Source organism: Chrysoperla carnea, chromosome 1, assembly GCF_905475395.1.
Source record: "Chrysoperla carnea chromosome 1, inChrCarn1.1, whole genome shotgun sequence".
In the NCBI taxonomy this organism is placed as follows: domain Eukaryota; kingdom Metazoa; phylum Arthropoda; class Insecta; order Neuroptera; family Chrysopidae; genus Chrysoperla; species Chrysoperla carnea.
Window position 1 is genome coordinate 90162203 of NC_058337.1, and position 27618 is coordinate 90189820.

Genomic DNA, 27618 nt, shown 5'->3' on the forward strand with positions numbered 1-27618 from the left:
AAAATAATCAATTCACTAAAAAAACAACGAAATTTATTTGATTTTCGTTCCTAAAACAAAATAAACTTAGACACATAGATATACTAACTTCTACATTACTTCGTATTCGAAAATTAAAATTATTATAAGAGTTCCTTTTCCATAATTAATTCACTATATCATAAAGTAAAATTAATCAATTTTTCTTGATCGAATTTACACAACAGTATTTTGTGCCATACTGTAAACAATTTTGTATGTATAGTTTTCATGTAAAATTGATGTTTTTTGTGTAAACATAAAATATTGTTATTTCTACATAAACAAATCTTGTGTAATGAAATAGAACACGTCCGATACCGCAATGTTTAAATTATATTCAGACACTCACTTTGGCATAGAAATACTACTCGTGCAATCAGCAATTCAAAAGACGTTACCCATAAATTTATTGATAAGAATGTTTAAAGTTTTTGGAAAACATGTATATTCTTTATTTTGGTATATAACCTGTAAGAGTTCCTTCCATAATTGGAAATGGAATCCTCGCAAATTTCCATATTTTTTTAATTGTCTGAAATTATTTTCAATATACAGCGAAATAAAAAAGGATGAAAGTAAATTTTTCCATTTATTCATTAAATATAATATAATCGGTAATAGTATATTGTTGGACCTTATCCTTAAACTTGTCTATCTATAAGGTCCTAACGCATTAAATCAATTATACAGTGTGTTTATTTCAAAATTATCTACCTATAATTACTCACAAGATATAATAGGGGGTGCCATTATTTAGATAGGGGTGAAATTTCAAAGTTAGGGTTGCTTGGGTTGAAGAGATGAAACTTAAAATTCTCTAGGTACCATTTTTTAACTTCCCCCTCGATATTTTAATTGACGTCTTTTCAACCAAGACAATAATTACATCAGATAAAGAGCTTTTAAGGATTGATATCTTCCATATTCTGTGCGTTGTATCTTAGAAACCAATCAATCGATTTCAATTTTTTGTCATGGATAGAGAATTTTATGCCCTTTTAAATGATATATCACAAGGTAGGAGGTACTTATTTAAATTTCAAAGTTAGGAAGTCTTAAGTCCGCCAGGAAATTTCTCAGGGAAAATATTAAATATTCTAGACCTTTTAAAGCAGCTCCTATGCTATTAAAATAAACTAGAACATATCAGGCCATCTATAACAATAAAATTTAAAGTACGCTTTTCCTAAATAGACTCGATAACATATCGTTTTTCAATTAGAACATTGAAAATATAAATTCAGTTCATTATTTCTCTGATAGATGCCATAGTTTTCATTTGAGAAAATGTACTCGTGTTGTGCAGAAGTAAACGTCGTCTAGTCTTTATTTGTTATAAAATTCAAATTTTTTTAATTTCTGTGTTTTTTACGATTAAAATTGCAAAGATAACAAGCTAATATGGCATTTTGGCATTTTTTATTTAACAAAACGGCATTGAGATATTTATAATTATATTTAAAGTTATTTATAGATACAAGTACACCATGTTGACTGACACTACATGACAATTTTCCGACGTATTTTTAGTTTTCTATTTAATCAAAAGCACGAAAGTTGATATCATAAGTAGTTCTCAGAAAACATTGTGGACGATGACAAATGATTTTTTTTTTTTTTTTGCTATATTTCTAAGACTAAGTTACATATTACATTCTTTAATTATATCTTTTTTTTGTTTCTCTAAATTTATCGAATCTACAGTTTTTGAAGTAAAAGGTTGATTGGGAGGTAATATATTGTTCGTGTGTTAGGCCCAGGTACTCAATTTCATCTTCTAAAGAACCTTGCAAGTTTCAAGATGTATATGGAATAAATAAGTTAAAGATTTTTTCAGTCATAATATATCAGTTAATGACGTTCTTCTCGTTCCCTCCACCATTTTTACATGGGAAACCATATATTATGCATGTTCATATAATTTACTTTCTCGTGGTTTTACATTTATATTTTTTCTTAAATTACTTAAAAAAGGCAACAATAATAATAACTTGAAGAAGAAACTTGATTTTAAAATTAACGTTATATTGCTTTACTTCCGGACTAGGCTCGGTTAAGAAGAAGCTCATAGCAATTATACTTTACTTAACTGCTTGAAGCAGTAAAATAGAGAAATGAATGGGAAACGATAATTTATTCCTCTTTTTTCCGAAAGTTCGTTACTTTCCTAGTAATTCCAGTTTATTGATTCTTCTACTTCCCTGCGACATATATATACATATATATATATTTGGTTCGTTCCACGAAGCACTCATCACGCTCACGATTGTTTTTCTGATTTTCCTGTTCCACTTGCTTGCGAGGGTTATTATCTTAATCTCAATAATGAAATGTTTGACGAAGTGTTTTGAGTGTTGTTGTGAACGTAAACATTACAAATGGCGAGTTTGAAAAAATAAATAATAACCATATATATAATATATACAGTGTGTTAAGTATCCACTCTTAATAATTATTGACTTTATATGATTATTGTTTTGAGTTAAAACACTTCGATTTAGATATCGAGGGAGCAGTTCAAAAATGGTAGCTAAAGAATTTTAGGTTTAACCCCTTCACCCCTAGTCATCTTAACTTTAAAATTATAATGGCACTCTGTACCTTGTTATAAATCATTTGAAAGGGTATACAATTTTCTATCAAACCATGATAAAAAAAATGAAATCGATTGATTGAATAGGGTACACAGAAGATGGGAGAATCCACCCTCAACTCTTGATCTGATGTAATTATTGTTTTGAATAAAAACCCGTCGATTAAGATACCAATAAGGGAGTTCAAAATCGGTACCTAATAAAATTTAGGTTTCATTCCTTCAACCCCACCCCAACTTTGACATTTCAAATAGCACTCTCTACCTTGTGATACTTCGTTTGAATGGACATACAATTTTCTCTTCAACCATGATTTTCTCTTAAAAAAAATGAAGTCGATCGATTGATTTTAATAATAGACTATACAGACGCTGAAGGGTATGAATTCCTACTTCTGAGAAGTCTACCTTAAGAACCAATAGATTGATTTCATTTTTTTGTTGTTGTCATGGTTGGAATTGTATGCCCCTTCAAATGAGATATCACAAAGTAAAGGGTGCTATATGACATTTCAAAGATAGACAACACTGAAGATGGAAAGTATGAATTCCATCTTCTGTGTAGTCCATTTTAAGAACCAATCGAACGATTTCATTTTTTATCATGGAAGGATAGATAATTTTGATGTATAACAAGGTAAGATGTATAACAAGGTAAGGGATGCCATTTGAAATTTCAAAGTAATTGTGGCTAGAGGTGAAGGAGTGAAACCTTAAATAATGAAATTCTCTTATATTCAATATCCAAAATATGATATGTTAATTGAAAGGGAAGAAATGTATGTAATTGGTAACGGTTATTATCACACACCCAAATTGTGGGAATATCGTTGGCATCTTTCAAAAGAAAGAGGAAATTAGAAGCTTCAATTTGTCAAAAAATAGAATTTGTTACGGAGCTTTTGGAAGTGGAACATACATTTTTTTCTACAAAATTTGTATATAAGGGCTGAATCTATATGGTATTGAAACACACAACATCCTGAACTGAAACAAACAGATAAGTATTATGGGTATATTTCTCTTGCTTTTACCAATTTTTTCGCTGAAATTTAAAAACGACATCTGATAGTGTCTTGTTGAAATACACTTTTAGAAAATCGTTGTAGTTGATGCTGCATAACATATAATGTGTCCAGCATATAAATGTTTTCTTCGAATGGAGATTTTCTTTTTCCATGAAAATCCATCTATGAGGGAAAATTAAAATCAAATATATTACATACACAAACCAGATAGCAGTTAACAACCCCTACTTCTATTTCTACAATTCTACATATATAGGTACTATACGATGAAAAACAACCCCTGCGGTGAATATATAAATATACCCTGCATATCGGTTACATTGTAACATGTAAAGATATTATTGAACGCTTTCATAGCGTTCGTTAAATGTCATTTCTAACCTCACAATTCTATATAAAATACAGTGTGTTACCGTTGCATGGCGTTTTGTTAAAACTGCAGCATTTAATGATAAAAAATTAACCCATTTATAAACGTGCCAAAACCGTTGCCTAAACAGTTGCTATCTCTGGTTGGATAGCATTTGTTATAGTGGCTGCGCTTTGTTATTTAGTGTTATTTATTTCGCTTTATATAATCAAAGTTAATAGTTTTTCTATTATTTAAAAGAAAATTGTGTGTGTGTGTGGGAAAATTCATTTTCATTTTGTTTGTTGAAAAAATGTGTAGATTATAATTTTAACCAATGTGAAAATCCATGAACAACGCTACAGTCATTGTAACACGTTGACTTATATATTTTTAACTGGGTTGTGAGAAATGATATCTGACCGATATTATGTAAAATGCGGAAGTTTTGAAAATATCAATAGGTATGAACAAATATCTTCATTCAAATTTTTTTTTTTTTTTTTTTTTTAATTCATTCGATGTAAATTAGAAAATATTTGTATTTGTAGAAAAGAAATTATTTTTTTTTAAATTATTCATATTTTATTTAAATTTTATCGAGATTTCTTTATTTAAATAGTAATGAAAATTCAGAATTAAAGGATTATATTAATATATAAGATGACAATCGAAGTATTTCTGACATTGAAAAAATTACTCTTAACGACCAAAATAACTTTTTTGTGTCCCACAAATGTTTAAAAATAGATGAAAAATTATATTTGTATTTATGGATATATTTAAAATAGGAGTGAATATATTTTGGTCCTTAATTTTGAAAATTTACAGAGTGTCCAATAAGTCATTATGGCAAAGCAGAAAAATTTAGGCATTCCTATTTTAAATTGAAATCTACCATTTTCTTTGAACTACTTTATCTTTGAATTTAAAGTTGAATGAAATATCAAAAGTGAAACATGATATTGCTTCAAAATAGATATACCCTGTTTCCTTAATTGGTTTTTATATCGCTCTACCAGGCGCAGGCGGCTCAAAAGAAGTATATTCACTTAAATTTTGACACCAATAAACCATTATCAGATCAGATTTAAATTTGGAATCTTATCGATTATTGAAATTTGAAGGAATGTTAACGAGCAAAATCGAGAGAGAGAAAAATAATTTAGAGAAAGCAAAAACACAAGTTTTGAATTTATCAGTTAACATTTATAAAATAAACATACTCTGCATGACTTTTGAATATAAGAAGTCCAAAGTACTAAGGTTTTAAGTTTTACAGAGATATTTGTAATTTATTGTATATACGGAAAAAAATAACGAGAGGGTGTCATGGGACATCCGGTAGGAACTAAGTTAATATCGTATTTTCGTACATTATAAATGTAGCGCTTACTCAGATTTGCTTTGATTTTTTTTGCTGGTTTGAATGAATTTTGTAAGATCATTTTGTGCTTTTTTCTTCTGTCTATATTTTTTAAAATATTCAGCGCGACTTGAAATCGATTTTCCATAAAAAAAAACACAATTCCAAAAAAAAATGAAAATACACAAAAGGATAAAAATTATTTGAAAGTACAAATAACTGTATTAATAATTAATTTTAAATATTACTTTTGGGGTACGCTACCTTACAGGTTTAGTGTAATTAGTTTGTTTAAATTTTTTTTTTCTCTCTTTCGATACTTTTTGCATTTCTATGCGTTGGTAACTTCGGTTTAATTTGTTTTTTTTTTTCAATTTTTCTTGCACAATACTGTTTGTATTAATTTAAGAAATCAAATACTTGTTTTATTGTATACAAATTTAAATATTATATAGCTACTTTAACTCTTCTACACTTCTTCTATACATGAATTAATTGTAATATAAATTTAAAAAAGACATACTTCTGATTTAGTAGTCAACCTAATATGTGCATACATTACTCACAATTTGTTTTATCAAGATGTTTAATACATAATATTTCCTTGTACTTACTTTAAATTAATCTCTATTATGTTTAACTTCTGATAACTCACAACTCCTTTTCTTCATACATCATGGCAAGCTGAATCGATAAAGCAAGTTTTAGTTTCGAAGGTAAGCTACATGTCGGATTTTTGGGTCGATTTTATTTGTTGCACTTTTTTTTGGTTTTTTTGATTTTACCTTCCAACCAGCAAACAAATCGTAACGTGCGATAAAAAACATAAAAAAGTACTATTTTCATGAGATTTTTGCAATTCTAAACATAAAAAAGTTTACTGTGTTAAATAGGAATAATTTTCATGTAATATGGGGAAAATTGCTATTTTACATCTTAATTATTCCTGAATGTAGAGACAGTAATTTTCCCTATTAATAACAATAGTAACATTGTGAAATTAACTATATTATTACATAATAAAAATATGTTTTTGCATGAGTAAAATGTTAACGAATAGTAATAATAGTTCGTATACGACACATATTTTCGAATTATTAAAATAATTTACGAAGAAAGTTTCAAAATCAAAACCATTCAAGAAAATTGGAATTGTTAGAGAATATTTGAATATTTTCTAACTTTCAGCATTTGATAAATATACCATAATCTGTTTGTTATATTATAAACAAGTTAGGAATGTAATCTCTGCCAAGATAGCCCTGCTCCTATTAATATTAATTAATTAATTAATTAATACAACGCGTTGTACCTGCAGGTTAGTAAGGCAGCAGGTAACCGTAGCAGTAATTAACAGTGCTGCCTGTTATAATAAGATTTACAGTGTAATATTCTATTATATGGTAGTATTCTATTAACATGCAAAAGAACAAAATTGTCAAATAATTGATTATTATTAATCAATTAATTAATATTTATAACAACTGTGCTATCAAGACATTCCTAAATTTTTTATATTATAATAACTTATTCAATGCTTTTTTCGTCAATTAACAGATGACGGTATATTTTTCTAATGCCCCTTTCCCAGATAATTAAAACTTTATTTAAAAAAAAGTGTTAAATGAGGATTTATACACTCAGTATCTACAAGAATAAGAAATGCATTACCACTTTCTCTGAAAATAGGAAAAACTCGATTATAAATAAACAACCTATTTTCTTGATGATCCAGGAAATGATAGATATTGGAATGTTCCCTCGTAACAAATAAAAAGGATTATGTTCCAAAATCTGAGACATAAATGAGGCAAAAGAGAAGCGAGTGAAATTTTTTCTTTCTGTTTCATTCAACTAGGTAGATTTAAGAACTTATGACCTTTTGCACACCTTTCTTCTACTAATACGTCAAATCAGCTGTTTACAATCATAAATGGTATCTAAATTTCTGCGCATAGTTTCTTGCATATGAGAATCATCTAATCAAAATAACAATAATTTTATGAATATAAAACAATTTGTATATCCAAACGGTTCTGGTCGTTTGTATACGGTTTCATACTGAACTTTTTGCTAAAATAATCAAAAAATCATTAGTTTCTAAAAAAAGATAAATACATTTTTAACCTACTTTTTGGACATAAAAAAATGTTCCTAGTACAAAAAAATATTTCAATACATTTGATAAACATATCGTGTAGTAGGTAATACATTTTCCTTATAGAAGGTCATGTGACCATTTCACACTATAGTTTTTTTCATCCAGATTTTTTGAGAGCTTTATATAAGAAGAATATATTATTATACATATTTCTTTATGATTGCTATTCTTATGAAAATAAATTGTTACTGTTACAGCCATACAAAACAGATGTTTGATACATGATATATAATATGTTTAGCTTCATTTTGAACGATATTACAGTGAATATTGTCTAAAGCGACATTAAATCGTCCATTATTGATATTCAGAATTAGCAGACGCACGCTTATTGTCCGTTTTTCACCTTCAAGAAAGGTACATCTATAGCAATTGACTCAGAGACAAACAAACCAAAGACAAAATTTAAAAAAATATAAGCATAAAAAAAAAATTAACGTATCGAAGGTAAGGTATCATAATATATTATTCATTTATCACCAGATCTTTTGTAGAATCAAAAATCGTGAGGCATTCCAATTCAGTTCAGATCGCTTTTTCCTTCTTCTGTAATTAATATTGATGATAATGCATTCCATATATTCTAATAAATATTGAAGACCCCTTTTCGTCCGAATTCTGTGTCGGAAACTTTATGTATTAGTTGCTGCAGATTCATTTTAGTTCAAGTTTTTGTATTATCCATCCACGAAATAATTTTTTTTTCTTTGGCTCTTGGAAACTGACGTCTCTTTAGTTACACTAACTGTGTACACGGTAAAAGTTTTTTTGTGGATATCACCATGTCAGTATCGGTGTGAACGCCACACTGTATCGGTGAGCACGCTATATTCTATACTGTATTGAGGGAATAGTTACATTAACAATAGTTATGGCGGACGAGGCAATGCAGTATTATCATTAGGTCCATATTAGTTGACGATACCCACAATACTTTTGATGAATATCATTCTTCAATACTGAAATATTACTTGTGTTAACATAGATACTATATATATATATCTGTCTCTATACCATACCTACATTGTAGTAAACGCCATGCATTCCTTACCATGATACATAGATACTTGACGGATCGCTTGATGTGGCCAAAACATTGGACTTCCCTTAGTTTTACTACTCTGTTCAGCTTTTGGCTTTTACCTATTAACTCTAGCACTTCATCATTTAAAGTAAAACTATCTAAATCAAACTTCATAATCCTTTTTACTTTACAATAAAATAGTACTTAATTAAAAGTACTCATGTTTCACACCCGTATAACAATGTTGACCACATATAGCATTTTAACTTAATACACTTTCAGTTTTTTTTTATTTTGTTATTTAACAGGATTTGTTTTCAAATCTTAGAATGCTGTTTTTGCTTGGCTTATTCCAGATTTAATTTCAATTACCGAGGTCTTTAACGATATCCATTTCGTTTAATGTCATTGCACTTTACATTGCAATTAATTTAGTATTATATTTCGAGCTCTTTTGCTTCGAGATTACAATGTAGTACTGCTACTTGTCACCAGTCGAGCCACATATATTTTTTAGAACCCATGCACACATAGACCCACTTATCTTCATACAGTTTAAAGTTAAAACTATAACTTTTTTAAATTTACAAAAGGATAGTTAATTGCTACTGATTTTTTAGTTTTGAGCGGGGTCACTCTTAGTGACCTGGGAGAGATTGTAATCATATCGAAAAAGAGCTCTCATATAATTCCAATCGAACTTCATTACAGGTAAGTTATGTGAACAGCATTATTACTGTTTTTTTTTTTTTGTTCGGAATTGGTTATTAAAACCTTGCCGCCACCATAACGAATATTATTAACTAGAGCACCGTTAATTTAGATTTCCTCGATTTTACAATAGTATATCGAGCTTCACCAATTTTTTGTTCACTGTCGATACTGTACAGAATTGGGGGTAATACGCATCCCTTCCTCACGCTTTTTTCAAACTGACCCAAATCGTCTTTCCATTTTTAATTTTTGCTACTTCTTCTTGATTGTACTACACGTTGCGAGTACAGAATTTAAGTTTTGATTTTTGCGAAAAGAAAATTTTTGCAGTAATGTATGGTAGGGTAAACACTATGCGCACAAAATAAACATCAATTTTAAACAGAACACATATTTTAAACCTTATCTGTTCGTGAAATAAAAGAAAAAAAGAAAAGAGAGTTGAAAGAAATGTTTTTAGAATAAAATATAAAAAAAATTTTAAATATTAATTTTCGTTTTCGAGATATTAATTTTGAAATAAATTGGTCAAAATTCGGAACGTAGGCATAATAGTCTCGTGTTTTAAACGGTCAAAATATCTGTAACTTTGGAATTAACTAGTAAGCTCTATCAAGTTGCATAGGAAATGCAAATACTATGCTAAAATTACTTTAAGCCAATTACCTTTAGGTACACTCGCTAACAAGACGTCAAATAAAATTTTAATACTAATATATCTATTATGACATAGCAAAACACACTACAGACAATTTTCACTGTATATAAGTATTTAATTCTGCAAAGTTATAGTCCTTTTTTGTAAAAGTAGAATTTTCGTCAAACAACTTGAACTAAATTTCATTTCAATGTTCATATAGTTATTTACTTCACTGTTCCTACTATATACGAAGCTGTATACAAATAAAAATATATTTTACGAATCTGTTTTTAAAATTAAAAAATGTTTTAATTTAATTAATTACTACTTGTTATGTGACCCATATTTTTTTTTAGTTTAAAAGGTTTTTTTATTAGTCTCAACTAAAAGTTTTATTGCACCATATATTTTTATTAATATTTTTCACTTAGCACCCTGTAGATACCTATTATAGGGTATATCGTATATGTATATATAAAGTCTTTTAAAAGTTAATATTTCAAAAGTAGAAGGGAAAATCAATAGGAAATTTTTAAATGTGGCGGTTTCTATTTCCTCATTTTTGGCTAGGATTTAGAAAATTATATCACATTTATCTATAATGTGCAGAACTTCCAAGTTTTCAGCGTGGCTAACAATGAAAAATTCGTTGCCCATTTTTTGAAACAGCTGCGATTTTATCCGATGTTTACCGAATTAATCATATAATGGAATAAAACACAGAAAAACATGGAAGTAGAAATAAAGCATAAAGATGAAAGTAGAAAAAGATTAAAATAAAGTCATTTTCTAAAAAATCAATCCAATCAGCTGAGATTTAAGACTTTTTAAGAAGTGTTCTGCGAATCGGATGAATTAAAAGAGATACCCTGCGGCCCAAAAAAGATATTGGCATTAAATGCAAGAAATGGATATCAAGTTGGTATTTAGGAGGCCGGGCTACGTGGGGGCTAATGGGTTGAAGGATTGCATGTGGTTAATTGCCTTTAAAGTTGTCATTACCTATATCTATAAGGTTTATTGATCCTTAAGATATAAAACGCATAATGAACATGCAAGAAACTTTAAGCAAACAACTATTATATACAGAATATCATGTGTTAATGGCCGAATACAACTGGTATAGAAAAAATAATTCTAAGAAAATATTTCCTTTACAATTTATGGAATCTGATTTACCATTAACGAAGTGGAAGTTCGTTAATTACCATTTTTAATTAGTAAAATTGGAATTTGAATGATAATTGACTCTACGACACCGTAAACTTTATTAGAACAAAGTCAATAGTACCGGAGAAATAAAAAATTGATCGGACCTATAAATGAGAAAATACAGCCCCTCTCGATATCGATCTTACTCAGTTTTAATAGACTATCATCGAGCTGTGTTCACACAAATATTCGACTTATTTCAAATAAGTCCGAAATATATACGGTAGCGGTGTACCTATTAGTCGTGAATTTGAGAACTTTTTTGTGTAATTTCTTCACTATTTATCTTATTATTCGTGTATATCTTAACTCTTCTTGGTAATATCTCTTTATGTATCGTAAGATATTAACTATCGAATATTGATTTTGACGTACAAACACAACAAATAAATATTACGTTTGCATAATAAAAATTATAGTTATAATAAAAGTATGCTACTATGTTCTTATAATAAGAAGTAATAAAAAATTGTTTAATAGGATATCATTTTTATTCGTTTAATAGGATGTCATTCATATTTGTTTATTTCCGGGCACGCAAGAAAAATTGATCCTTCCGGCTTAAGTTGATACACAACTTTTTTGACCCCCTTTCAATCATGCCTGTGAATTTTTGTCACGGTTTTATTGATATTATTCCTTGAAGTTTAAACTCGCATAATAGTATTTTTTATGATTTTTCGATTTTTGTAATTATTCTCGAATTTAATTAGTTTTAAGTATTTTTAAAGAAAAATTGCACACGTGTACAAATAAATAAATTCGCTTCGCTAAAGTTGCGTAAACTAAGCAAATTTTCAAATCCACCCTTCTTAAAAGTTGCTAAATTTAATATTTTTAGTCTCTATTAAAAGAGTTTAATGATATATTCATTCATAATAAATATAAGAAAATAAAAACAGCACACGCATTTATTATAGTATTACTATAAACATTACCTTGGGGGCTTAATGTTGTAAAATTTATTTTTGTTTCATGTAAAATTTATTTTTGTTTCATGTTTTTACTATTCAACAAAAAAATTTTGATATTCAAACATAAATAAACGATACAAGTTATTTTTAACATATTGTTCGTTAAATTCAAGATACCTTTAATAAACTACTTGATAAAAATTTAAATAAAATATACTTTTTAGGAACTACTAGCATTTATTTAATACAATAGACTAAACAATTAATTTTTAGTTAAAAGAAGTTTGCTAATTGTAGAATGTTAAAGTGTTTAAGCAAATAAAATGATGTTTGATTAAAAGTTTACTTTCAAGGTCACGACGAATCTCTGGAAAATGAATTTGGCAAGTCAAAACCAATCGGCAAGTCCTCAGAAGTTTTTTAGATTTGATGCACCATTAACGCTGTATGACTTCGCTAATTAAATTTTTAATTTTCAGAATTTATAGTCTTTAATTTTTCAGAATTGAAATTTTCGTATCGGGCAACTAAAAAAATCAAGCCTTTTACCCAAAACTGTCCTGGCGCTCATACTTCCTTAAAACTGACCTTAGAATTGCTCATTTGTAAATTACTTTTAATGAACTTTTCGTAATTTTTTTTTTAATTTTTTCTTTGTTCTCTGATTGCTTATATCAATAAAATATATCAAGTAAATAATACCGTAATACGTTTTATTGTAGGTATAATTTATTTCAAATATTGATTATAAAGAACTAGCCATACACTTTGAACCTTCCTCAGTTAAATGACTTTTTTATTACTTTTTATTGCACAATTTCTTTTTCTGAAAAGGAGTATAATTTGTATATTTTTTACCTTAGTGTGTCCACTGTATCACCGAGGTCCGAGTTTTAAGTCGAAAATGATTCAATGTAATCAATGCAATAGCACTATCCTTTTCTACTTACACTCAGTGTACTACACCGAGACATCAAGCAGAGAAAACAAACTGTGATAGTTTGTGAAACTGATTTTATAGTTTGTAGAACCAGGGTCAAAATGAGCTTTTTCTAATGAATTTTACATGATCTGATATGTACACTGATGAGTACAAATGTAAAATCAATCTATAGTGGTTTTCATGACTTGTACCATGAGTACTCATTTTACAGCAGTATTAACATATACAGGGTGGGCCATTTTGATATATACACCTAAATATCACGTTTCGTAGTTAACCTATCAAAAAATAATTTAAAGAAAAGCTATAGAGTTTGGTAGAGGACATCATGTTCTGACATCAGATTGCACCTAGTTCTTCGGGTTTCTTGAATAGCCAATTTAGATCGTAAACGGTAAGAGATAGAATAACACTTGAAATAAGACAGTTGATCCTCATAAAGATCCTTCAAGAAACCCGAAGAACTAGGTGAAATCTGATGTCAGAACATGATGTCCTCTACCAAACTCTATAGCTTTTCTTTAAATTATTTTTTGATAGGTTAACTACGAAACGTGATATTTAGGTGTATATATCAAAATGGCCCACCCTGTGGGCCATATATATATATATATATATATATATATATATATATATATATATATATATATATATATATATACATAAGATATGTGATTTTATGCCCAACATAGATGCATTAAATAAAAAAGTTTATTTTTCTGATCGTTACTTTACAAGCCTCCCTCTCGCTCCCCAGGAAACTCAAAAACTTACCTTTAAAGGATATTCTCAGAAGGATAAAATATAGGGATCTCAAATAATTCGCTCGCTATTCGAATAATAAAGATAGTGTAACGTTCTCACTTATATGTTTTAAGATGAAACCCTAGAAACCGAAAATTTATGAATGTGTCAAATCACTCTGGTTGTAAGAGAAATAAACTATAATGTCGAGAAAGGGGAAATATAAACTTATGTTTTATTGTTATAAATTAAATCCTTATTGCTTAATATGCTTTTAAGATTGTAAATGTGAAAAGAAAATCGTAAAAGTAATGCAGATAACATGTAATATGTAAGTTAATCATTTCATACTCGTATTGTTACTCTAATACTCAATAGACCAAGAGCAAACGCATTTCTGAGTAGCATTTCAGAAACACCTTTGACGCCATGCCATATTTTCGACTTAATCGAGTGGTACAGCGGGCGAAAGTGAATTTTTTGAAGTTGTTTATTAGTTGTAAAAAAAAGTCCACCTCTCAGGGGCGTACCTACCCCCCCCCCCTTTTAGAATGGTAATTGGGGGTAGCTGAGGTATTTGTGTTCATTTTCGTTTTTTTCGACTTTCTAAGCTTCAAAATTGGCCGAGATATGCCAATTTTACTTGATGATTTTGTAATTTGTAAAAAACTGATTAAACCCCCCCCCCCAACTTCCCCCCAAAAAAGAGTGTTAGGTACGCCTCTGCGAGGTTGACTTTTTTTACGATACGTATTTACACCCTAATAAACAACTTTGGAAAATTTCAAATATGCATTAATTTTTTCCTTTTAGATTTTTCCTTTTAGTTTAATTTTACTAAAGCTAAAATGAATTGATTAACTTTATGTGACTGTCTTGGATATGTCATCAGCTAATATAAGCTACCAAAAGAAGCCAACCCTTGCTAGATCAATCCGTGTTAAATCTTTATTTTTTTCACACTACAAAAATTTTTTTTAAATATAAGAATATACATATGAAACATATAAATATTTATTTAAATTAAAATAATTGACGATGGTAAATAATCATAAAACTTTAAATTTCTAGTATGAAATCATACAATTTTATATTTCCGAAACTCTCAAATTTATTTCTTAATTAACAATTTTGTAAATGAGTAAGAATCTTAACTGTAATCGAAATGATAACGATATAGAAGAAATCAAATCTTACTGATAAAGATCTTAATGAATTGAAATGATAACGTCTTAAATTGAATAACATAATGATTTGCGTAATAATAAAAATAAAAATCATTAAATTAATCCGGCTGTTTGAGCTAGTACGGTGAATATCCATTTGTTTATGCGGTAAATGATAGTTCAAAGCCCCTTGATCACAATAAACATAGTTTTAGGGCCTCTTTCGGGGCAAAATTGTGAATTAATTCATTTTAAAATTATGATTTTTAACACAGTTTCTTATGGAAAAACTAACAATAATGTTAATTGTACAAAACTTAATCCGTGATTGAGCTTATAAAAAGTTTGCACCATGAAGAAAATTTATCACAGATTCTGTTTATGCAAAAAAAAACAGTAACTTACGGCTAGCACTTTCCAAAAAGAAAACATAAAAACCTTTGGTTTTGGACATTTCTGAAGCGGATGTCAGACATTAAGTTGCACTGCTGGTAACAACTGATAAAGCTTCAAGCAGAGTCGGAAATCGCGGTAATGTCAACTTCTACTCGAGGAACTTGTGATCGATATTTGTTTCATGGCAGACTAAATCACTTAACTAGTCAAATTGACGTATAAATATCATATTTTACGATATTTTTAAAGCATTTTGTTAAATTTCCGTGATACGATTATTTTCATTGTCAGTGTTCATTAATTTTATTCATATCTTTGATTTAAATTCATTGAATATAAATTAGTTGGCAACTTTACTAGTCACGTGACGGCCGAACTACTTTAAGATAAAAATAAATTCTCCATAAATACATCACACCCTCATTTTTATTATAAAGTAATATCCGTGAATTTCACTGATTGCTTTCAGGTAAAAAAATGTTCAAAACAATAGACGTAGAATATAAGCTTTTCTTTAAGAAGGTAATTGTGCATACAAATATAGTACCTTTGTTCTTATGTATTAAATTAGGTCGTTACACAATGTATCAAAATCAATTTTTATTGATTCAAAGCTGGTAACAGATTATTTTAATATTATTTTCGTTCTAATTTTTCGTAATTAATAAGAAAATATTTTATGATTTTTTGAAGTTATACTATAGCGAGGTTTTTTTTTTTAAATTCAAGCGTTAAATCAGGAAAAAGGGGAAGATATTAATTGTTTAACATTCACACAACTTAGCAAGTTTTAGCCTTGTAAACAAACATCAATAAAAGGGGTGTAGGCCAGTTAAGGCATGGAAAACCAGAAATGGTTTTAATCTCTCTATTTATCTTTAAAAACGAGTTTTTTTATGTTTGCAATAGGACTCTGCTTATGCTATACGAAAGATGTGCAAAAAGGTAAAACTGTAACTGTTTACAGTTTTTGGTTTGCCACTTCTAAAGGATTCCCACATTTTAAAAAAGGCTTTAAAAAATAAATAGAAGGCCGTCATAATTATTTTGGTTTTTTAAACTTTTCTGATTTATTACAAATAATGCAAGAACTGAAATTCAAAACTTTCTATACAGCGTATTTCAACAATTGGCTCAGTCAATTATTTGTTTTCACTTGTTTTTAAATTGGAATTATTAGTGGTCGAAAAAAGGTAAACTGCTAAATTGCTTTGTATTTACCAATTAATGAAATAAAGAAGTTCAATTAGCAGGACATTTTTATCAAGTTTCTTTTCTTCCCTGCTTCTATGTTTTTGCTAGCAAATATTGACTTGATCCATTTTTGTTCCAGAGTATTTATCAACATTTGCACGCACGATAATAAATTTTTAAAATACATCAATAACAGATAACTCAAATCAACATAATATCAATATTCAAATACATTCAGAAAATACCACGGCCTAAATAAGAAGTATCGTCAAAAATAAAATGGTGTTTGAATGGGCATACTCTGGTGTAAATAAAACAGTTCCAAGAAATGCAGGCGCTGATTGTGCCGATTTTATGGATCCAACAACTAGAAAAATTGAAACTGTGATAGTAATAATTACTGCATTGATTATGACAATTTGGGGATACATGAATATCTCCTTGGAAAGTCGATATGATGATAACACAAATTGGAAAAAAGATACACAACATTCCAGTATTAATGTAAAGGATCCAGACGGGGGTGGAGGTGGAAGCAATTATAATAATCAACATAATAATTATAATATTCGACGCAATCGTAATAATACATATTATAGTAAAAATATGTCAACAAAAAAAGCCCTTTTAATGTTAATGTCATTAATATGGGGCATGGAAATTGGATACAAATTTTCATCAAGAACTGTGATATACTTATTAAATCCCTGTCATGTTACAACGGCAATACAAGTATGTTAATTTTTTATAACATTATTCAATATTCTGGTTTCTTAACTTAAGTTCTTATCTGCGAATTATAGGAGAATTTGAAACAAATTTTACTAGACAAAATAACCCTTATTTCAAAAATATACACTAAAAATAAAAAATTATTTTTAAATAAATACATAAATACTTTTATCAATGATTTCATTATGAAAAATTAAGGTTTTTTAATAATAGCTCAAGAATTTGGAGCTCTGACTCCGGACTTAAGCTTATAAATGATAGCTAGCGAAAAACTGACATCCCAGCTGAAAACAATGACTCAAAATTAGTGGGTTTCAAAAAAAATTCCAATAATATCGGATCAAAATTGCAGGTGTTATCAAAAAAATCGATTTTTTTAACTTTATGACGTCATCAGAATCCAAAAAATTTAATTTTGCTCTATCACATTCAAATTTTATCCAATTTTGATAAAGCAAGTATGTAATCGTACTAAAATTGGGTCATACTTTACAAATTTGTGATCAAAATTAACCTTGCTCTAATAGGTTTCAAGAACGTGGAGTCCAGATCCCGGAATTAAGCACATAAATGATCAAAAAAATCGAATGTCTTAAGTTTATGACTATGTAAATTAATGAGCGCCTTCGAGCGGTGGCGGGTGATTCCTTAGCCACTCCTAAATATTCCCCATAGAAAAATCGCAAACAATCTACATTCATTTAATCAGAGTACAAATATGACCAGTTAGGTGACTGAGGACCACCTTCCATTGGTGAATAAGTCGATCGGTCTACCATAAGTTATTATAATATTTCTTAATATTCAACCGTTTATTAAATATGACTGACTATTAAGTATGTTTAAGAAATATTGGCTTATTGGGGACGATCTCCTCTTCAGATATCACAACTCAATCAACTTAGTAACTAATATTCTGAAAATTGCGGTTTAACATATTGATGACGCCATGCACAGTTAAACTATATTTTTCTTTAATATTAAAATCAAAAAAAAAAGATGATAAATTGGCCTACTTTCTGAAATTTGTCCATCCCCAATTTTTTCAATCGGTCACTATTCAACGAAATAATTTATTGAGGTTAAACACACATAAAATAATTTTACACTAATTTTATGTATTCTCGATTATAAAAAAATATTGATTTAAAAATAGAAAAAGAAATTAATGAGCACGTGAGAATAGTGGTTTATGTTGAAATTAGAGCTTTGAATAAAGGGGCAAGTCACCTGTCTGTATAAAGTATGATATAAAAGTATATTTATGGCTACCTACTATAGCTTTGTTTTACAAGAATATTGACCACATAATATTCGTAACTATACATACCTACGCCTACGTCTTTAACTTAATATCGGAAATGTAGATATAAAATATTTATTAGGCTAAGCACACGCATATTTAATTTAAGTTCAAGCAATTCATATAAAAGGAATTTTATTTTGATATTCAATATAACATGTCAAAAATATTGACTCTTTAATTAATTTTCTTTATACTCTACGGTGATTGAAAACAGTTTAAAATTACACTGAAATTAAATATTTATAAAAAGCTGTGAACTACCTGCTTTGCAGTTATGGGGGTTACAGTTTTGAAATATGCACGTCATGTTCTTTTATTTGATATCCCACTTGGGTATATTTGAAAATATTCGATTATTAATCCCCACTTTCTAGCTCCACCTTTCCACCCCCCCCCAAAGGTTAAAAATAGATAAAAACAATCCTTGTAGCTGGTGGTATATCTTGTCAATATTTGAGCTTAATGGATACACAATTTTTTAAGTTTTTGAAGCGCATCACTTTCTATCCCTATTTCAACCCATTAATCTGCTATATTACGCATGTATTATACATAAAAACCTTCCTCTTGAATCACTCTATTTATTAGGAAAAACCCCATCAAAATCCGTTGTGTATTTTAAATATCTAAGCCTACATAGATACAGGCAGCGGGAAGCGACTTTGTTTTATATGTATTGATAAAAAATTTATATTATTGAAATGACTAAAGCTATCAAAACGCAGCTTTTTTAATCTTTTTTTTTTTTTTGGACTGGTTCCTTGATCAATTTAAAACTGATTTGAATGTTCGTAAAACATCTTTGTGACGTAATAATGTTTATTGAATAGTATACACCATAACATCATGACGGTACACGATCTTTTACGAACAATTTTTTTTGTCGGGCGTTTTCGTTTCTCTTTTGAAAAGTACTTTTAAAAGTGCCTGTAACTTTAAGATTATCATGAAAAAATAAAAATGAAAACAGTTTTGTTATAGAACTATATATTTGATCTTTTCATTTTTGTCAAAAAAATAAAAAACAAATTTTTTTTTTCAAAATCTTAATTTGAAAATTTTTTTTTCTGTTTTAATTTTATTTCTCTTAATAAGAATATCGCTTAATGGATATTGAAATAATCTTTATAATCACCTTAAAATAATTATACAATATTATTTTTACATGCATGCATGAAGCAGGCATAAAAACTTATTAAATTAAGAACATTTTCTTGTTTATACAGATTAGATATTTTCTTGCCTAGTTCAAGTAATAATTATGCCAACTCTAGATTTCAACCTATCAAGGGCATTTATTTATCATTCTACACATTTACTTATTAAATCAGTAGGTACATGCACAAATAAATACTTTACAGAGCGGTCGACTAAAATGTGTACAAAGGGTGAAATCATGGCATACACCTTAAAATGCTTGCATAAATGTTCGTCATCTTAGGAAAAAATTTTAATCCAAAATTTCCAACTTTAATTTCACAAATATTAAATATTAGTAGAACTATTTTGGAGTAGATAAATGGAAAGTACAATATTTTAATAAACAAGTTTTGCATTTTCGCTATTTAACGTTTTTGTACAGAAAATTTGGGATTTTCTATACAAAAACCGCTTATTACTTATGGAATTCTACCATACGGTAATCGCGTGTCATCTTCTATAGCCCATCGCTCGGCACACGTAATTAGCTATAAAACTGCCCATTGAACTCTATGAGATAACATCTGTACGATTGTAGGTAACAAAAACCTCTAGCCCTATAATATTTCAATCCCACGGAGGAAGAGGATTTGGGCTATGAGGTTGTTATGCTCCCAGGCATCGCATTTATCAAAATCTTCTCTACTTTTATGTTTAATAATCAGTTGTTCAATGCCAGTAAAAATTATAAGTATACGTTTCCTCATAATATTTTGAAAATGACATCCCAATTCTAAAATTACCTTTTTATCTATCTAATGCTTAGATTTCACTTTTTGACATCTCAAACAACAAGTTAAAACCTGATTTAGTTAGGCACCTATGTATCCCAAACGGACTTTACACAAATTAAATTTTTTGACCATAACTTGAAAAATTGACCATTTGTAAATTGAGTGAGTCCTCGACAACAACTTCACCACTTTGCAGACGGGCACCTCACATTTCTCAAACGCCCATGTAATCAAATGGTTATAACTTCATGGTCCTTAAGCAACAAGTTCATGGGAAATAGTGAATCATGGGAAACGTCTCATTTTTATTATAATATCTTCCTAGCTAATCAATTTTTAATCATTAATAATAATACGTTCATACGTATCAGAAATTATTCGGGTGCTTATCGCACGCTACCCACCGTTTTTTGTGTGAATTCACCACTATGCTATATTTTGTACGTTTCCTCGAAATCATGAAATTTATTCATTTTATATAAAAAAAAAAAAGTTTCAAACAAAACTTTGGTCTTTGAAAGTTTTTTCTATCTATAACGTTTTAATAGATATCTTTCTTTCTGTTAATTTTGAATTATTTTGTAAGATTTGAATTTGTCCATAATCAGAAATCGCATTAAATTCAGTCATAAATAAACTCTGTTATAAAGGTGTTAAAAAGAAGAAAAAAAAACTCCACGAATTGTATTGCTTATGGGCTCCCAAATTAATAGTTCGCTCTTGAACCTCGCATTCATAATGTATGTTGAGAAAGATGCTAATTGAAATGTTATGAAACTACAGCTAACTTATTGTTAGGAACTATGCTGATATTCTCAAATTCATGAAGCGAAGTTGACAAAATACTTAAAATCACCTTTATTGCAATAGAACCAACTCTGTGTTTTGGGTCCAAAATGTCGCGCGTGTATTACTTATACGAAAAACTTTTAATTAGTAATTTTTTCGCTAAGTAGTAAGTTTAACAGAGATTTCTAGATTTTTAATATGGCAGGTGCGTTTAATTTGTGAACACACTGTATTTCATATATTGATGTTCTTTTATTTCATTGTTAATAATGTTTTAAATTTTAATACAGAAGCCGTAGAAAAAACCATGCATAAGTGCACATAAACTCCAAGAAAAACGAAGCGATGACATTGCACGATAAGATCCAATTTATTTTGTCCTAAAAAGATTTTAGTTCACTAGAGCTTTTAAAAAATTTCCATTTTTTTTTTTTTTATACTAAATTTCTTTATTCTTATAAAGCAATTAAACTTTATTTTGTTTCAAAGCAGTATAAGTATAATTGTGAAATTATAAATGCCGTTTAGCAAATTATCGGGTTATGAAAATTTAATTAATTTCTACTTTAAAGCGAGCAAGAATAATAATGGATTCTTATTATTATTGAAAATATATTCATACTTTCAGTAGCGTAGAGCTGCGTTAGCTAGAAAATAACACATTTTTCATAAAATCGAATATTGCATTTTCAATTTTTCAAAAATTTTTATTTTTTAAAAATCACTTTTAAATCACAGTTTGCTTAAAACTGATCAAAAAATACCAAATCTTTTTTTATTTTGAAAAAAATCAAAATTTTGTACTTTCCGATCCCCCTACCCACCCCTTGTTTATCGGTCGATTTTTACCTTCTTTGTTTATCTTCCTCGGCTTAACTCAGATTCACGCCATAAATTCGGAGATGAAAAAACGGATGTTAAGATGGAAAAAACGCTTCCATCAAATACGTTCATGAATAAATGCTACTATATAATGAATGAATTGACCGATAAATAAATACATGCGTATGGTTATAGTAATTATAAGTAAACTATTAGTACTGCAGCTCTCTCTTATTTTCAGCCCTTCACTATTAAAATTTTTTACCTTTTCAGCTTTATGCTAATTAAAAGTATTTTCAAAAATCTCGTATAATTTCGTAATATCTGGATGACCGAGCTTCGCTCGGTTATTCGCCAATAGATGTCAGCAAGAGTCATATTTTTCACTTTAGACTACTCAAACGCCTCCTTTTTGTTATGTTATAATTTGCATTGTATATCATTAACTACGTTATACACCAATAGATGTCTGATGAATTTTTCATGAAAAGACGGATAAAACGTCATTTCTGATAAATGAAACCTTGTTAGATCGACTTATCGCCCCAAAAAACCCCTACATACACATTTTCATGAAAATCGTTGGAGCCATTTCCAAGATCATTGATATATATATATATATATATACAAGAATTGCTCGTTTAAATATATAAGATAAGTTTATCGAAAAAAGTGATTAGCAAAATTAAAGAAAATGTGAATTAAAAATATCTCTACTAAAGAATCTAAGTCAAATTAAATGTGTTCATTTGATTATCCAGAAATTTGGTTTGAAATAAAAAATTATACGGTCAAACTTGGACTTATAAATTATGTTCACACTTTGCCTGCTATTCACACCTTAACAGCGTCTAATACGACCTCATCGTTTTTTGGAACCAGCAAAGAAAGTTTCCTTTGTTGCTAATTCAATTTCCAACTTTAAGGACAGCTTGGGTTAAATTTATCTGCTAACGTCAGATGCATTACCACCTTGGGTAAAGCATTGAAACAATGCAACTGTCAGACTTTTGTTTGGTATGGGTAATGCACATATTCCACATAGTAATATTCCAGAACACTATCATGCATGGATAGAATTTATGAGAAAATCTAATGATACCGATCAATGTAGATTGACAGATAATCTTAGAAATTGTTCAGCATTTTATTTGCGTTTGCAATGTTTGATTAATATCTGCTAGCTAATACAGTCGTGACTGGAATTCAATTCGATTTAGAGTAAAATCTGTAAATGTTCTGCCAAGTTATCAAGTGTCGAAAATTTAGAGGCGACTGTAAAGTAATATCGTGAATGTTATTTAATATTGAAATTATAGTGGATTTTCATCAAAATAGATCAACTTTATTCAAACTTTTAAATATAGTTTAGTTTTTCCATTATTAACTAGGTTTTTAAGAAAACATTCAGAAAAAAATATTCGACAAACATTTAGAGCAAACCAGTCTCAGAAACATATTGGTTCTTAACCCTTTTAAGCCTTCATTTTAATAACAGCTATGAAAATTTTCAACCCAATATCGCATTTCTTTGTACCATTTTAAAATGTAGTTATGTATATTAATTTTCCTTATTATACTGTAATACCAATTTACCGTTTTCATATCTACCAAACAAATAGCTTAAGCGAGCAAATGGTAGGTAGAGACCCTTTTAATTCAAAGTTTGCGATAAATATCATAGTTTTCGAGATTTTTGTTATACAGTTTTGTACCTATTGTCAAATCATCATTTTTATAACTTCGGCTTAAATAACTTTGATCTGTGCTGAACTATAGGTATTCTATGTCTTCTTACACTATGTACTTTCGATTAACATCAAGCTCGAAGAGTTACACAAAATTTACCGTAATTTCCAAAAGACTCTTTATGAGATTCCTTTTACAAGGGAAAGTTGCAGTGCCTACAATATCAACTTTTTTTTTAAACTTAACAAATTATAAACGTTGCACTACCGGCTACTATCTATTCGTTGTGTGCGTAGTCATGGTAGGGATAATAAAATCGATGCCAGCGCTTTAAGTGAAAAATTTTGGAGATAAAGTGGGCTGTTATGACTAATTTGCAATTATTTACATGTTAATGATATAGAAACTGTCAAATTAAAATGATTGAAAAACACTAATTAATTAAACTTAATGCATTAAAAATTGTGAAAATAAGAAATCAAATTGTACAAATATTATTTTTCAAATGTTAATTATCGTAATTATTTATTTAAATTTGTGAAACAAGAATATTAAATTTTAAATGTAAGTTTTCAATGCAATCCACACAATTATATATGCATCCATTAATTCTATAATTAAAGTAGTGTATCGTTGTCATGGAAACGAAATTCACGCTCGGAGCGAATATAATATCGTTATTATTATGGTATTTGTAATATTAATATATAATTTATTTATTATTGATTTGTAATTTTCGTATTAATTATTTAAAATATAATCACGTGACCTACTATTATTGACAAACATATTGAATTTATTACTTTTTTTTGTTCCTTGGCATCGGTAATTAATACTTAAAACAATTGAAGTTATAATAATAGTTTTAGGAAAAATTATAATATAGGTATATATTTTAAAGACAACAATTGATCAACGTTTGTTATAATGCCACTGTTTTAATGACATTGCTAGGTTTTTTTAACTTCATGACTTTATATGTTTTGCAATATTTACAAAAGAGAATTCGAATTGTTCTTTTCACAAGCAGTATGTTAGGAATGCTTCTTTATAAATATAAGCTCCGAAACTATATTTTATCGTTCTACGAAATATTTAAAACCATGGTTATAAAGCTATATACTTAAAGGCCAAACAGGCAGAAAAAGTCGAGGGCAAAACCATTAAAGATAGAAATTTTACCGTTAAAATATTCCCGGTCTTCAACGTACATTGCCCTCTTTTTCCGACGATTTTACTATACTATATTATCTTCACATTTTATATGCTCTCTTGTCTAAGCAATATACTTTACAGACGGAAACCGATACAGAAAAAAAATTTTCTCCCACAATCTAATAAAACTAAGTCCCACAATCTAATAAACCAAGTCCTATAATGTCCAAATTTAAGAGCTACTAGAGGGAAAGGGCAAATATGTTTTAGACGATTGTGTATAATAGTTTATGGCAATTTTTTAAAGTCTACTCTTGTCACCCTATATCAATGAAATTGATATTGTATAAGTTATATTTAAATTTTTATTCCAGATATACTTATTGGCTGCCGCACCTAGTGATTTAGTAACTGCTGTATTCAGAGTCCATATGAATTTCTTAAATGGTCCTTTATTGGCATTTTTGTTTCCAGAAACGGACACCAGAATTGTATGTATTATTTCTTCAATTATATAATTTATATAATCGTCTTAAAACTTTACCATTTACAGTTACCGTTGGAGGCTGCCATATATTGGATTCAACATGGAATGATGATTGTTGTGCCTTATTATTTATTACGATTAGGGGGTAATTATCAATTTTTAACTTATCTAGATGTCTGTTGCGTTTTTTTTTTTTTTTTTTGAGACGGTACTGGTTTTGAAAAATGAAAAATAAAAAAAAATACATATAAGATCTTAAAGTAACATATACTACCTTTTACAGATATTTGCAGAGTTTTAATCCTGCTACATTTTGCAAACCAAACAGACTGTTTTTATTTTTAACAAACTCCTTTGCCTTATTTTTTAAATAAACCTTCATTAAGATTAGTTCGAAATTTGAATCGAACTAAACTTTTCATTGGATTTTTCGTACTCCTTAATATTGCTCAAATACCATAATTATTAAAAATGACCATTGTATTTATACTACGATTATATAATAAGAGAATGGGAGATAAATCTCAATTGTAAATATCATCGGATCATTTTCGCCACTTTTAAATGCAAAATGTTTAATCAAAAATACTATTTTTGTTATTTCAAATTTTTTGAAATTCCAGCAGAATAAATTATAAGAAATCTGGACCAAATTTCTTCAGTGTCTGTCATTGACTCCTGCTCCTTAAATTTTATATTCATCCCATACATGTCAAACGTTGAGCTAAATTTAAATTTCCTTCTTATACAGACTGTTTCGGAATTGCACCCTGTATAATACATAAATATGTAGAACTATCCTCTGAGTAATTCTGCGAAATTGTCATAATATAAAGTATTTGCTCAGCATTGCTGATTAAAATTTACTATCCAAATTTCCACGTCTGAAAGATCCACTAAAAATATGTTAGTGGATATTAGTCCAATTTGTTTGAAGCCCTAAAAGTATATTCAAAATTAAAGATTTGTAATTTACTTACAGGTGTGTATCATATGGAAAAATTATCAGATCTTTCATGGAATATTTTTGGTTTTGGTATGAATGCCCTGTACCATATTTGTGTTTTACAAGCAATAGCAATTGTAAGAATATTTACTTGAACAGGTACATAATTCCCTAAATAATTTTATGATTTATTTTCAGCCTACTCAAGTAAATCTTAATCATATGTTATGTCCGGCCATTTTGGATCCATTTAGTGGGCCACATTATAGAAAAATGGGTTTTATACATCAAGCCATTTTGTGCCCAGTATTGTGTAAATTATTTTGTGTGGTATCATACAAATTAAATCAGCCAAGGAAGAAACAATTCAAATTGGATAAAAATCATCAACAACAACAAAACAGAATATCAACATTTCCTATCAATTCAACGGAAGAAAGTTTAAATGGTCATTCTCACGTAGAGTAGCATTAATTCAAAATAGAATTCATGAAATTTTCTCTCTTTCTCTGCAATTTCATTTTTTGCTATATATATTATTATTTTACATATTCTGCAAATACTTACAATACCAAATAAGGCTTTGCCCAATCGTAATAGACATATTTAGAGAGTGTTTGACAGACAATATTAGTATTCATGCCAACCACGTCATTAGTCAAAAACACACTTTTTTCTCTCTCAAATATTTACGATTTTTTCAGTTTTTTTGTTATTGTTTTCTAAAATAAATAAAAAATGATGGTTGTTATTGACATTTGAACTCGAATGTCTAATATGGTTGGACAATAATTGCAAATGCCTAAGAATTATATTTAAGTGTTTTAAATCCAATTCTTATTTATTTTTGAGGAAAGAATGAATGTTCCCAACATTATTGTAATTTTAGGTTTGAAAATAAACAATAATTAAAATTAATTCAATTAAATCATAAAACTATAATCATTTTTACCAATTTTAATACAATCTCCTTCAAGGGCCTTCTACATTTTTTAAATAAAGCTCTCATACTTTTATATACATTTGTTTTTAATTAATTTAAACTAGCTGACCCAGAGAGCTTCGTTTCACCTACAGTTACTTTGATTATAATAGCTATACTATGCTTGGTCCCACTTAGGCCGCCCGTTAACCACAAACTTTAGGTCTCTTGGTCGATTAGACGGCCGCCAGTCCCGGAGCTCGATACGTTCTCATGCAGCAACAAATCATTAGTAGCTATTCTATACTTAACCCTGTTTAGCCCGCCCTCTACACTCAAACTTTACTTCTAGCTCATTCTCTCCAAAATCT

General features: G+C 28.7%; 1 protein-coding gene across 2 annotated transcripts; it reads left to right on the forward strand.

The window, feature by feature from the left end:
* Positions 1 to 4017: 4017 nt before the first annotated feature.
* Positions 4018 to 27199, forward strand: LOC123305143 (transmembrane protein 164). 2 transcript variants are annotated; one of them, XM_044886770.1, is made up of 6 exons: positions 4018 to 4455; positions 16605 to 17197; positions 25267 to 25383; positions 25446 to 25524; positions 26362 to 26462; positions 26524 to 27199. In XM_044886770.1, the coding sequence occupies exons 2-6, from the start codon at positions 16745 to 16747 to the stop codon at positions 26791 to 26793; spliced, it is 1020 nt and encodes a 339-aa protein (XP_044742705.1). In that variant the 5' UTR covers positions 4018 to 4455; positions 16605 to 16744; the 3' UTR covers positions 26794 to 27199. The 2 variants fall into 2 exon arrangements, with proteins under 2 accessions (XP_044742705.1, XP_044742706.1); XM_044886771.1 differs by lacking the exon at positions 4018 to 4455 and adding an exon at positions 13920 to 14040.
* The last annotated feature ends 419 nt before the right edge of the window (positions 27200 to 27618 follow it).